Below are 12,512 nucleotides of genomic sequence, written 5' to 3'. Positions count from 1 at the left end.
ATGGTTACAGAATCATGCAACCTATGAAGAAGGGAGACCATGATCAGTGAAGATTTAGATGAAAATAGATAAAACTGTCCAAGGAAATGTATTGTGCATTATGAGCTGTAGAGCCAAGTCCCCAAATCCTTTCCTATTTGTCACACAGGTTGCTCTGAAGTAACCCCTGTTGGGGGAATAGAAAGTGAGTGGCTTTACTCTGTCATATCAGAGGTGTATCTCAAAACCTGTAAGCACTTGTTTTCAGCCACCAGAACAGTTTAATTGGGCACTTGGGTAGTAGCTTTTTTTCCTGCTAATGCAACAACTCATGGAGATTTCTTAAGTTAGAAGTTAGGCCTCTTCTGTTTCTCTTCTGTGAACTTCTCTAGCCTCTCCTGAAGTGCCTGTAAACTAATAGCATTCCTCTGACTTCCACAATTTAGCAATGTCATGTGAAGCATGTTTTGAAACTTAGGTTCATTTGATAGCTATCCCCTTTTATATTGGAAGAGGCCATAAACATTTGATCCCTATTCACTTCTTCCGTGCATCTCCTTTTAAAGACCTTTGTCTCTTCCACACTCCTTTTTCCAGGCTGAAGATTCCAAAACTTGCTTAATTGTTCTTGGGTGGAAGGTGTTTATCTTTGCCCATTCTTGTTGCCTTTTTCAGTTATTTCTTCTGTTCTTCTGTACCATTTGTATTGGGAGGGTAGTGAATAAAGGGAGAAAGTTGCACATAAGATGCAGGTGTACCACAGATTTATATCTGTGGCACAATGATGTTCAGTCTTGTTTTCTTTCCCTAACACTGGCATCTGGGGAAGTAACCCTAAAGCTTTGGGTTCCAGTTCAGAAAACGGATTGTCCTGGAAGCTAGTTGGTCTTGAATCTGCTTGATAGAACATAGTATTATGTCAAAACTAAGCTAGAATGAGAAATAGCTGTAATAGCTCATATTGCTTCACTTTTGTGTATGTGTTTCTAAGTAATTAAACTAGAAGTAAAACTGTTGCATTGCCCCACACTAAGGTATAAGGGTCCCAATAATTCATAAACATCCTCTCTGAGTAAAGTTTAGAAGTTAACTATACAAAGTTACTTAGTTTTTAATTAGCAAGTCTTACTCAAAGTTTTTGGGAGACAGCAGGACTGGGAAGGGAAGGCCTGAGGCTCCAGGAGTTCCATGAAAGTGTGGTGGTATCTTGCTGCTTGACAGTGTTCCCTATTACCAGACAGATGCTCATTGCCATCTTTTATAGGGTAGAAATGAAAGGAACAAAACAAAACTTTATCCCTGAGCATGTTTCAGGAATCCAAAAAGGGAAGGGTTTCTAACAGCCTTGCTAGGCTCCCTCTGTACTGCTGAATAAAATGCATCCAGGAACTCTTATCTCATCCCAAGACTTAGAAGGGCATTCTGGTCATGTCCATGCTACTTGATCCCCAAGCAATACCACCATCTTACAAAGCTGCAGGTATTTGAGGTGGTGTTCCTCCTCCTCCTCCTCCTCCTCCTCCTAGCTCAAAGTATCTATGTCCTTGCAAGAGCTGTTTAGTGAACAGAGTGTGCTTTTATAGCATAAAATGTTTTGCATGCCTTGGTTTATAGCATAAAGCCATGCAGGTGATGTTTGAGAGGGCAAAGCTTCCTGAGAGAGTTTGGGAGGTCTACAGAGGGTGGATGGAGCCAAGCATGGTGTAGTCTTGTCTGTATCACTTGGGAATGTCCTACACTGTCTCCTCCAAGCTGTGCCTGGGCATCGTCTTGGTAGCAGTTGACACAGCTCAAATCGTGCTGATGGTGTGCTATCCATTAGTCAGCATGGACAGTCAGGTTCCAGGGCTTAAGCCTACTCTAGGGTCCTACTTAATTTAGCAGTTTAAACATTACATTAACAATTTTGTCATTGTTCAGTTGCTTGTATATAGAAGGTGCTTGTGTTTTGCTGGTATTCAATGATATAAAAATGCAACCACTGTAGTAAAATCAGCTATTGTCACACTATCAAGGTTACTAACATCTGTTTTAGGATCATTTTTACAGGAAAGATGGTAGATGACACAATTTATCAAGGTTTTTCTCACTTAGTCAGTTTGGTCTGCTGTGTTTTTACAAAGTGCTATGTAATAAGTTAGCCTTTAATTTCTGATCAACAAGTGAATGAGAAAGTTGTTCATCCAGAATTACCAGAAATGTGTACGTATGAGATGTAACTTCTAATATATCGCAGTTCATGATAAACAGTTCAGTTTGATTTTTATGTTGACTAGTGATTAAAATGTGTGCAATGTAAAGATGCTTCCTGTGAGTAAATTCAGTGCTTTCTCTGCAGTCCTTTTAACTCCGTGGGTTTTTTCCTTGCATGAATTATAGAATGCACGCAAACGTGCCCCCATACAAGTCATACTAAAATCCACTGTGAAGGTGCATGAGTCTCATGTTCAAGTTTCAGACCTCTCAGACCACAGCCTAATAATGAAGCTCATCTAAAGCATACAAAAATATTTAATGTTAATAAAGAGTTTTTAAGTGAATGTTTTTTACTCCCAGCTTCCTAAATATTGATATTTAATTGTGAAGTCTGTGACAACCAGGAAAAAAAAAGTCACCTTCGGGAGCTGCATGATATGATGCTTATGGGAGTAAAGTGGGGAGAGGGACTGCAGCTCTTTCCTTTTGTGGGAAATGCCTGCAGAGGCACCTGATATTGAGGAGGTAGTTGTAGAGACCAATGGCAAATACTTGCCTTATGTATATGCTCTCATCCTATTCAAGCTGTAGTGCTTAACTTGTGAATCTCTTATGCCTATGCCATGCAGTTAACTCTCCATAAAAAGCTTTTTAGGTAATTTAATATGATATGAAGTCTGTACCATGTTTATACCATTTGCTTCTTCAGTATGATTTTATCATATATTGCAGAATAGGCTTAGTTAGGTGAAGGGTGATGGAGAGCTAGGAATAGACTCCCTTACTTTTGGAAACTGTTTTTTTTTTTTTTTTTTTTTTTTTTTTTTTTTTTTTTAAATGCATGTTTACCATTAGAAATATGTAGCATACAAAGTAGATGAAGTGCTTTAAAACAGCTGGAGCATTCCTGCATCTCAAGACTCATACACTCCAGCTGTTGGAATGCCAACTCAATTCCCCACAGTTCTGTTTTTTCCCCCGATTGTTTCATGCAGTTTTATCACAAAGTTATTGACACTTTTTTTTCTCGTGGTCAAAGTTAAGACTTGCATAGTACACGCTTACTATATCATGGTGAAATAACTTCACTAGTTATGATCATCTGTGTGCCTTCTATTTTTTGCTGAATAAAAGTTTGGAAATGGATCACTTCTCACTTGCCATCATTTGCCAGTTTTTGTTTTTTAAAATACTTTCCAGAACTTATGCTTTGAGGTTGGGTCTTGGCCTGGTGCGCTAATGCAGACTCTTGGAATTATGTTGAATGGTTGTTCTCAACATAGCAGCTGTCATCGTTTACCATTTTAGTGCTTAGGGAAAAATCAGCTGATGCTGACATTAGATCACAAGCTTCTCCTGATTAAAAAGCAATGTTTATAAAATGATTGTGTTCTGTGTTTGAACTGCATTTCCCTTTCTATCGCCATTTCTACTTCTCTCCTCCTACATCTTCCTTCTCACTCATGTTCAGCTCACTTTTAGCTGCTGGGCATTCCTTTCCAGAGGCTGACATAAATTGTATCTTTAGCACTTAGAGCTAAAGACGTTGTTGTCTCAACAACAATGACCTTAACAGTATGGAGTTGTTTGGGGAACCACATTAAACTAATAGATATTCCATGTTTGAAAGAGACTGGAGTGTCTAATGGAAAGCTCTTGAAGTAAATAGTTCCTCTAAGCAGCTGAAGCAGAACCTTCCACTATCACAGCTGCTGTGTCTGACAAGGTTGTAGGACAAGCTTAGACTGATTTGTAAAAATGGCATGAAAATGTTTGTGCTATGCTTAACTTTTAAAAGGCCTATTGAAGGATATGATAATAGCCAGTGAACACTTGGAAATACAAAATCAGAGGAATGTCATAGTTGCTACCAAACTGAGCACTTGATTGGGTATGGCTACCTAGTGGTATCAAATGCTACAGTTGTTTCTAGAAAATCAGTCACAGACCTCTAATGAGTATTTCAGGTTCTGAAAGGCTGCATTTTGGTAGATACTTAATGACTGGTAAAAGAGTAAAACACTGCTGCTTAATTGTCTGTGGAGGGAAGGGTATGAACTGAATCTGTGTCAGATAGTAGCCAGCCATTAACTTAAACTAAAACCAAAGTAAAGTATGTTTTGCTTCTTCACTGGAACCTCCACTTGCAAAGTGATGTAGTACCATTTTTCTCTTTGGTTTATCTAGTTTCAGTTGAGGTCTTCTATCCCATATAGAATCGAGTGGGAAAAGATAAATACACTGTCAATAAACTGGAGTTTTTATATAGGGACTTCAGGATACTAAAACTTGCTTTTAGTGTTTGTAGACTGCTACAAGATTTTAAAATTCAGGTGGTAAAGACATCTGGAGGCACATTTTCCAGGCCCAGGAACTTTGACTGTAGATACCTGAATCTGTCACCATGTGCTTCTTGCAAAAAACTTACTGATACAGTTGAATAAAGCAGTGTTTTGAATAAATGCCTCTCAAAATGTTGAGGAAGGATTTCATTGTGTTCTCTTTCAGCCAGAGGAGCATGGTCACTGAAACTTGTGAGGCTCCCTAATTTTTTACTGCTCCTACTGATGGGGTTTTAGATACTGTTGCTAAAGAATGGCACTTTTTTTTTGAATGGGGAAGAATAGTCCCATTGTCATCTAGTAATAAAGTCAGCGGTCTCCTGTTGGAGTTACTTAGTACAGTAACCAATAGTATCTAAATATTGTAGTGACACCACTGTTAACTTCCACTCTGGTAAAGATAGTAATATTTAGCTCTACCTTATTATTTGTGTGTGGTGTGTTGGGTTTTTTGTTTGTTTTTGGTTTTTATCTCAATCTATGTGGTGTTTGCAGCAAAGAATGAGAGAATGCAGAATTTTAAAAGCTGTACTCCCTCCTTCCCTCTTTTCCCATTCTCCCTCCCTGCCTACTTCTACATTGGATGATGCAAAGGTACTACAAAAGGTCATGGCAGCATCTGAAGCTTCATAAGTACAAAAATCTTGCACTTCTCACTTGAGAAAGTGTATCTCTCTAACTTTTCAATATGTATTGCTGAAAACGGCAATGTCAAAGAATAAAATATGTCCACAGAGGAAAAATTCTGGAAGAAAGAGTATAGCTGCAGAGGAAAACTTAGAAGTAAGGCAGCATTTCTTAGGCAAGACCCTGCTTTTTTGTTTTTGGAAACATCATGGAGAGCTGTCAACATCCAGGAAATGCTCAAAACAGACAAAGCGTGCAACTAGTTTCAATTTGTGTGTGATCTTCTGTGTAAAGATAGACATGTGAAAGTTATTTTTAAAAGCATGTGATTCTCCTTAGAGAGCCTTGTTAAAGAATATATTCCATAACGTAGACTTTATTACTCCAGCATGTTTTGAGGAAAAGTTACAAGTATTCCTTTTTTGGTGTTTCCTGAGTAGAAAATCTGAAAAAGTTGAATTCTGAAGGACAAATGGGACATTTGAGGATCAAATGATAGAGTCCAGTGGTGGTGGAGTGGAGAGGCAGCAGCAGAGAAGAAATAAGACTCTCAGGAGAAAGGAAAATGTGATTGTGTAACTACTGAGAAAGAACAAGGAAAAGACGAAAGCAAGGTATAGGACAAGAGAGGGAAGCAAAAAGCCTGAAAAGAAAATGCACTGAAATAGTCATGGGGCAGAGCAGGTAAAAGAAATGAAGCGGAGACAAAAAGGAAAAGGTTAATGCGTTGAAAAGATGTATGCATAGGGAAAAAGTGATTTTAAATGTCCTGCAAATTTCTATACTCTGTGGTGCCTGTTCTTTCATGTTATTTGAAAAGCACCCATAGCTTTGAAATTCAGAGGGGAATAGATGTGAAATGGTTTTTGTTATTTGAATTAAATTGACTGAGATGATTAAGTATATATTTAGAGTCCAGGGTGGCAGTTCATACCTGTACTGTCTGCTTTAATAGCAATGACTTCACAAATTTCAAACTTGGATCAGGCAAGGCAATAGTTGTGTAACTTTGGTCTTGGTCATGCTTTTTATTTTTGTGTGTGTATATATATATATATTATACTATATATATAGTGTGTGTATATAATTCATGATACACCAGAGAAGCATCTTCTGACATTCTACTTCAGTCACTGGCTGCACATGGAAGACAAGTGAAAAGCTTGCTAGGCAGTTGGCTTATAGGAGATGTGATGTCCCCAGTTTAGTTTGCAACTAAAAATGTCACCCTATAAGCAGTAAAATGTCACCCCGTTAGCAGTATCCAGTGCAATGCACATCCCCTGCCCCCCCCATCAAATGAAGCCAAACTACTACTATTTTTCTGCAAAAAGTAGCTCATTTTTTCCCATCCATCATCCCATATTCATATGCTTCCTGTTCTTTGAGCTATAGCATCCCTGGGACATTTCACATGTTCTTTCCACTACTGACCTAAGTATGGTTATCTGCATTTTTATATGAAATTTCTATCAATCTGAGTGCTTCAAGATCACTGGAAGTGAAGCTGTACAACTTGATTGTCACATCTTTTTCTAAGTAATTCTGAATTTTGTATTTTCCTATTCTGCTGACTATGAGCTTTTGAAATAATCTGTATCTCTGCATTGATGTTTTGAATGTCATGTTATTTGTTACCCTAAAGCCTAGTCTTTACAAGGGACCGTAGCTTGATTTTAATGAAACTTTATCAAAATCCCACTGACCTTAAAGGTATAAGAAAGTGATGTTTGAAACAGATCCCTGGTACAGACAGTCCTTAAGCATGGACTCCCCCCTTCTCTTCTTTCATATAAAAAGCTGTATTTTTACCTAGTCCTTGAAGTAATACGCACCATTTCCTACTTCATAACTACTAATTTCCTGTTACTTTGGGTTATGAGATAAGTTAAGGTCCTATATTCTAAAGGAGCATCATAGGCTGGCTAGCTAGAGCTGCTCTAATATAGATTGATGTTGTCTTTAGTAGCTTTCGCTTTTCTCTGCTATGTTGTTTCCAGAATATCAAAGGAAAAAGTGTGAGGTTCCTTTGCCTCCTGTGCACTGTGTGGTCAGATGGCTGTCTCCTCTCCTGACTTATTTACAACACTAACATTTTGAGGAAGCAAACGTTCAGCAAAGAAAAACTTGTAGTGTTGTAAAAATAATGTCTATATGTGGTGATGTTTATTCAATCAGTACTTTCAGTACTTATGTTTCAAAGTGGTTTAATTTAGTGGTAATGAAGCTTGCTTGTACTGTCACAGACCAGTAGTCTATTAAATAAACTCAGACTGATGGATGCTACAGCATAGATAAAAATATAAGTTAATATTTAGGCTTTTTTTTAAGGGGGCTGTATGTTCAGGATTGGAAAACTACCCTTGAGTTTAAGAACGCTTTTAGAATAAAAAAAAATATGGACTTTAAATTTGTAGTCTATTCTAATCAAACTGTATTTGAATCAAAATGGACTTTTGCTGTCATATCCACCACCACAGAATCTCAACATATTAGGGATTGCTTTTGAAAAACTTGTTAAAACTTATAAATGGGGTCCTATTCCTCTGGAGAAATGGCTGAGTAATAATGTTTGCTAGAGTTACTTGAGTCATATCAAATTCATCTGCCCTTGTATTGCATTGTGTAGTAGCATATCTTTTCTCACAGTCCTTAACTTGTAACCTTTCACTCTTCTTGAAATTCACTGTGAAACTCTAAATTCAAGCAGTTTCAAATCTATATATGAATTTTTTAATATATGTGGCATTACCCAAGTTATCTGAAAAGTATGACTTTGAAGATTTGCTTGTGTATTACAGGTTTAACTTTAATTCAGTTCACAAAACACACAACATCTAATATGGTCAAGATGAAATTAAACAGTAAAGAATTTTTTTAAAGCTTTTCCCAGTAGTTAAATATTAACCACTATATGTTCAGTAGTCATAACTAAAATTTGATTCCAATGTCCGTAAGCGTTTATGCAAAAGAAGCAACAGCTTGTTGTACTGGGATACACTGCCTTTATGGTACTAGCAAAGACCTTAGGCAATTTTGGTCTGGCTTCTGTGAGCAATTCTGCTCACACGGTGCTGTGCTCAGTTCTGTTGCTCACAGAAGCAAGACCCCAAGCCTGTCTCCCACCTGAATATAGGTAGGTGGGTGGATGTGTAAGGGACTGGGAAGGTAGAACATGTTCAGTGTGGACCTACCTATGGGGCCAAACCAATCAATGTGGAAGAATGAAGAGACTGAAGTAGTAGAGATAAGAGAGGCTGAATTCTTAAGACAGATGCTTTAGTAAGTATCTTGTGTCTCAGTAAGGAAAGCAAAGCATTTTGTTTATAAAATAACTCTTGTTGAAAGAGAATTCACAGTGAACTAGGTTTTTTGGGTTTTTTTCCCCTAAACTAAGTCCTTTCCTTCTTTATATTATCTTTCTTCTATAGGGATTGGACAAAGGTTACTTTCATGTGAAAGGGAAGCTGCTTTCAGAAAGTAATGATCCAGCGACATCTTTTCCTGTACCTTATGACCTGCCACCAGAACAGTACGGAAGCAAAGGTAAGGCATGACTTCAGAAAGTTAAAAGTATTACATTTATTATATGCTTTTATTGCCATAAGATTAGATATAATATAATATATATAGTGTATATATTATATATAATTATATACATATATAGTATACTTTTTATTTGCTTTTAGAGCAAATTATTCTGAGTAACTTTACAAGCTATTTGAACACTTATGTTCTAAAGCTTGATTTTTAACATTATCGGTTTGGCTTCGCACTTGAGATATCACTCCCATATTTTGCTTGCGACTTTAAGCAATTGTAGAGTATTTTGATTCTAATTTTGCTTTATTGTTATTTAGGTTTTGGATCAACAAGCTAAATACTGTTTTTTTCATTTCTCTTCCATAATCATGTTATGTATTAGGAAAATAGATTTATTTTTTCTTTAGATTTGCAGCACTTTTCCTAACTTTTCATATTTGCTCTGGGTATTTTTTTTCATACACATATCCAGGGGTTTCTTCTTGCACTTACTTCCCAAACATTACTCTCTCGCAACTCCACCCACCCACAAATTAGTTCTACAGAAAAAGATTTTGAGTCCATAAAGAATATCTAAGAGGCTGTATTGTATCAGCTGCCTTTTAGTCTATTCTATATTTCATAGTTCAGGATTTCATTTACTGCTGGAATCCTCCTTGGGGAAAAGAAGGATATATTGCATAATACTAGAACTGTTTTGCAACACCTCAACCTTCTAAGCTTCTGAGACTCTCTCTAGAACAGACAAATCAGGGAAGTGATACGTAGGTGGTGTTGTAGTGTGATGGTTTGCAAATCTAAAAATTCACTGAGGATAATGATGCTAAATCTGAAAAACTTGGGAAGAGTTAACTTTTATATTTTTGTACTTAAAATTTAGGGGAAAAGATTGTAAGTAGTCTTTTTTTAAGCTGTAAGCTAAAAAATATTGAGCTTGAAATGGTAGAGATTAATAAAGAGTGTGTTAAAGTAACTATTTATAGCAAAACAAATCTTTCTGTGAGCTTTTGAACTAAAAAATGACAGGAAGAGAGAACACTAGAAAGTTATGAAGAGAATAGACCAACCATCCCCTTAATGTATCAGAACCCTGGTACGTAAGTAACAAGGATTTGTCTAAGATAAAATACGATATTCACTGTTCAAGACTGTTGTAGGTTTACTGAACCAGAAGAAAGCTGCTCCTGGAAAACTATTTGCTATCTGACCAAAATTCTAAGTGTGAAGTGCTATTATTACTATAACTGAGTTCCTTGATTACTTGAAATTTGTTACCTGTGTATAGAAGCTCATCAATGTCCACTGGCTTGCTTTTTCTGCAAGTTCCTGATGAATTTTCTAGGTGAAATGATAAGAACATCTGTTTTCGACAGTGGGCTTTACCTTTGTCATTTTGCTTCTGCTGGCGATCTTGTAATGCCCAACCTTTAAAACTTCTGACCATCTCTGAATAACCTCTCTAGGAGTACCTGGGCATGTTATTAAATTGTTGGGTTTATACATACTTTAGCTTGGTGTTTTAGGTGTAGGGTGGTTTAGGTGCAAGTAGTGGAATGTTGCTTAGTATTTGTGTATTTTCTGTGGTGTGATCAACAGACAAAATGTGTTGATGGCTCTGCAAGAAATCTGTGGATCACCAACTGAGGCTGCAGTGAGTCAAGCTTAGTAGCTGAGAGTTATCGTTTAATTCTTGATATCTTGGCAATGATGGCTGTCATGGACTATTTTATCGAAATATATGTTCACATTTTAACCTATTCTGTACCAAATATATACATTCATAGGTCAAGTTTCTAGGATACTGAGAGGTGAACAAAAATGTGCCTTTTTCAAAAATTCTAATCCCTAAGAATACATTTATACTCTTGAATGATAAGGATGGAGGGGATTTTTTTTGCCTAAGAATGCAGTCCTTACACTTGAGCTCCTTTTAGCCTTGGTTATGCTGACCCACTTGTCTTTTCTCATGCTGGTAATGGTAATCATACCTGTTCTATTTAATCTATAATTACAATTTAGTGGATGTTCTTGTCCTTTTCATCTGGCTTCAACAAGACTTTGAGCCTGCAGGCTGTAATACATGTTACTTTTGTAACTTGCAGGGATGCTTTAAGAGCTTACTGCATTCTTTTGAACTATCTAAAAGAATTCATATGTGATATTTCAGTTTTCCCAGTGGAAAAAATACTGGCTTAATATAGAAATGCTGATTCAATGTATCATTACAACTTATAAGTAAAAACACATTGTCCCCTTAAATACTGTTAATGTTGTTTGGAGGTGAGGGGTGTTTTTTTCTCGGCTTAGATTACTTGCTAATTAAAAAGGGAGAATATATTCCATATTACCATTATTATTGAGTTGGCTTTCAGTTCTTCTTATGAATATGTTGTAAGTGGTCATATGTTAGCTGATGTTCTAGTGAGTACTGTGAACATCTGTACTTGTGGATGAACCCTTATGCACTGCCAGTTATAACTGTTGTACTCAGACATGTAAGCACTGATGTCTGGTTGGTAGCTAATGCCTAAACTGATGTTTTTGAAAGGTTTTTCTAAAATGCCATACTTCATTTTAAAATTCCCAAAAATACAAAACTAAAAATAAGAATTCATGTGTGTATTCTCAAATCTGCTACATACACTGTCTTCTTCCTGCTAAAACTTAGTTACATAATTAATGCTGGTTTTGTTTTAATTCTGGCATTTTTATTTACTGCATCAGTGATGTTCTATTTGGTCAAAATATATATGAAAGATACTCCCTCCCCCCACTCTTTCCCTTTTGTATGGAAAGCTTATTTGTGGAGAGAATCTGTCTGTAGCTCGGCTTTTGGGTCTCTGCTTTCTCCCGTGAAAAGGATGGAATTCAGGAATTGAAAGGAGTGGAATTGAATGGAACTCCTTTCAATGGAAGCCAAGTCAGCTACCTATACCTTTTCACATCTCTTTCCTGAATATTCTCTTTGAGTTCCTAAACCTCCTTGTGAAACAGATGTTTAAAGAATGCCTATGTTATGGGATGGAGTCATCGTAAGATAATCTATCCTTAACAGTATGGTTATCAACTCCCAAAGTCTCTAGGCAGTGATATAAATAGATTCATTTTAATGAAGTCTTGAGAAGCAGAAATACAAGTAATTATCATTTCTCTAAAGAAACCATATTGACTGATCCCTATAATTGAAGGATAAAATGCTCCAGGGGTTTTTCCATGAACTCAGATTCTCTAAACATGGGAAAGCAAGCAGCGCATCATTTTCATATAATCAGAAAATCCCTTTCAGCAGCAGGATGGAAGACAAAATGGAGAGAATGAGGAACACATGGTCAGGAACAGGGCCATACATTTGCCATGTAATGTTCTAAGTAGAAGGTGGGTATACTAAAATACATCAGTTTTTCCTGTACTTGTGCAAATTCAAACCTTAGATCAGACATACTCAGTGTAACAGAAGTCTAAATTGCACATAAAATGGTAACAGACAAAAGTGAAAGAAAAGCTGGTCCTTTGTTTGTGGAAATGTCTTTATTTGAGCAGATTATTCATTGTTATCCTGTCACAATGCTTTTATCTGTCATATTAACTACTATTCATCAGATGGGACCTGGGCTCCAGTGTGAAAACTGTTACAGTGAAATAAATGTATCTTGAATTTTGAAAAGCAATAAAATACTTTTCAGGAGGTAAAGTGATAAACTCATCAATAAATGATCTAAATAGTCTGTCTGATTTCAGTCATGATAATTCATGGATTTGATCCAACATCTTTTAAAGTTTATTAAGTTCAACCACAGTGAAATAATTTGGTCCCTGTCCTACTTT

The 12,512-nt window shown here is 36.6% G+C and overlaps 1 protein-coding gene across 2 annotated transcripts in view; it reads left to right on the top strand.

Annotated features, from left to right (window-relative positions):
- Positions 1–12,512, top strand: part of TDP1 (tyrosyl-DNA phosphodiesterase 1) — a 58,866-nt gene that overhangs the window by 38,668 nt on the left and 7,686 nt on the right. For both annotated transcript variants that reach the window (XM_026112048.2, XM_026112057.2), the window contains one exon: positions 8,576–8,690. In XM_026112048.2, coding sequence (XP_025967833.2) covers positions 8,576–8,690 — 115 coding nt within the window. The remainder of the gene's footprint in view (positions 1–8,575; positions 8,691–12,512) is intronic.

The sequence above is a fragment of the Dromaius novaehollandiae genome, chromosome 5 (assembly GCF_036370855.1).
Source record: "Dromaius novaehollandiae isolate bDroNov1 chromosome 5, bDroNov1.hap1, whole genome shotgun sequence".
Taxonomy (NCBI): Eukaryota; Metazoa; Chordata; class Aves; order Casuariiformes; family Dromaiidae; genus Dromaius; species Dromaius novaehollandiae.
The sequence above is the reverse complement of the archived record's forward strand: the minus strand, read 5'-3'. Positions and strand labels throughout refer to the sequence as shown.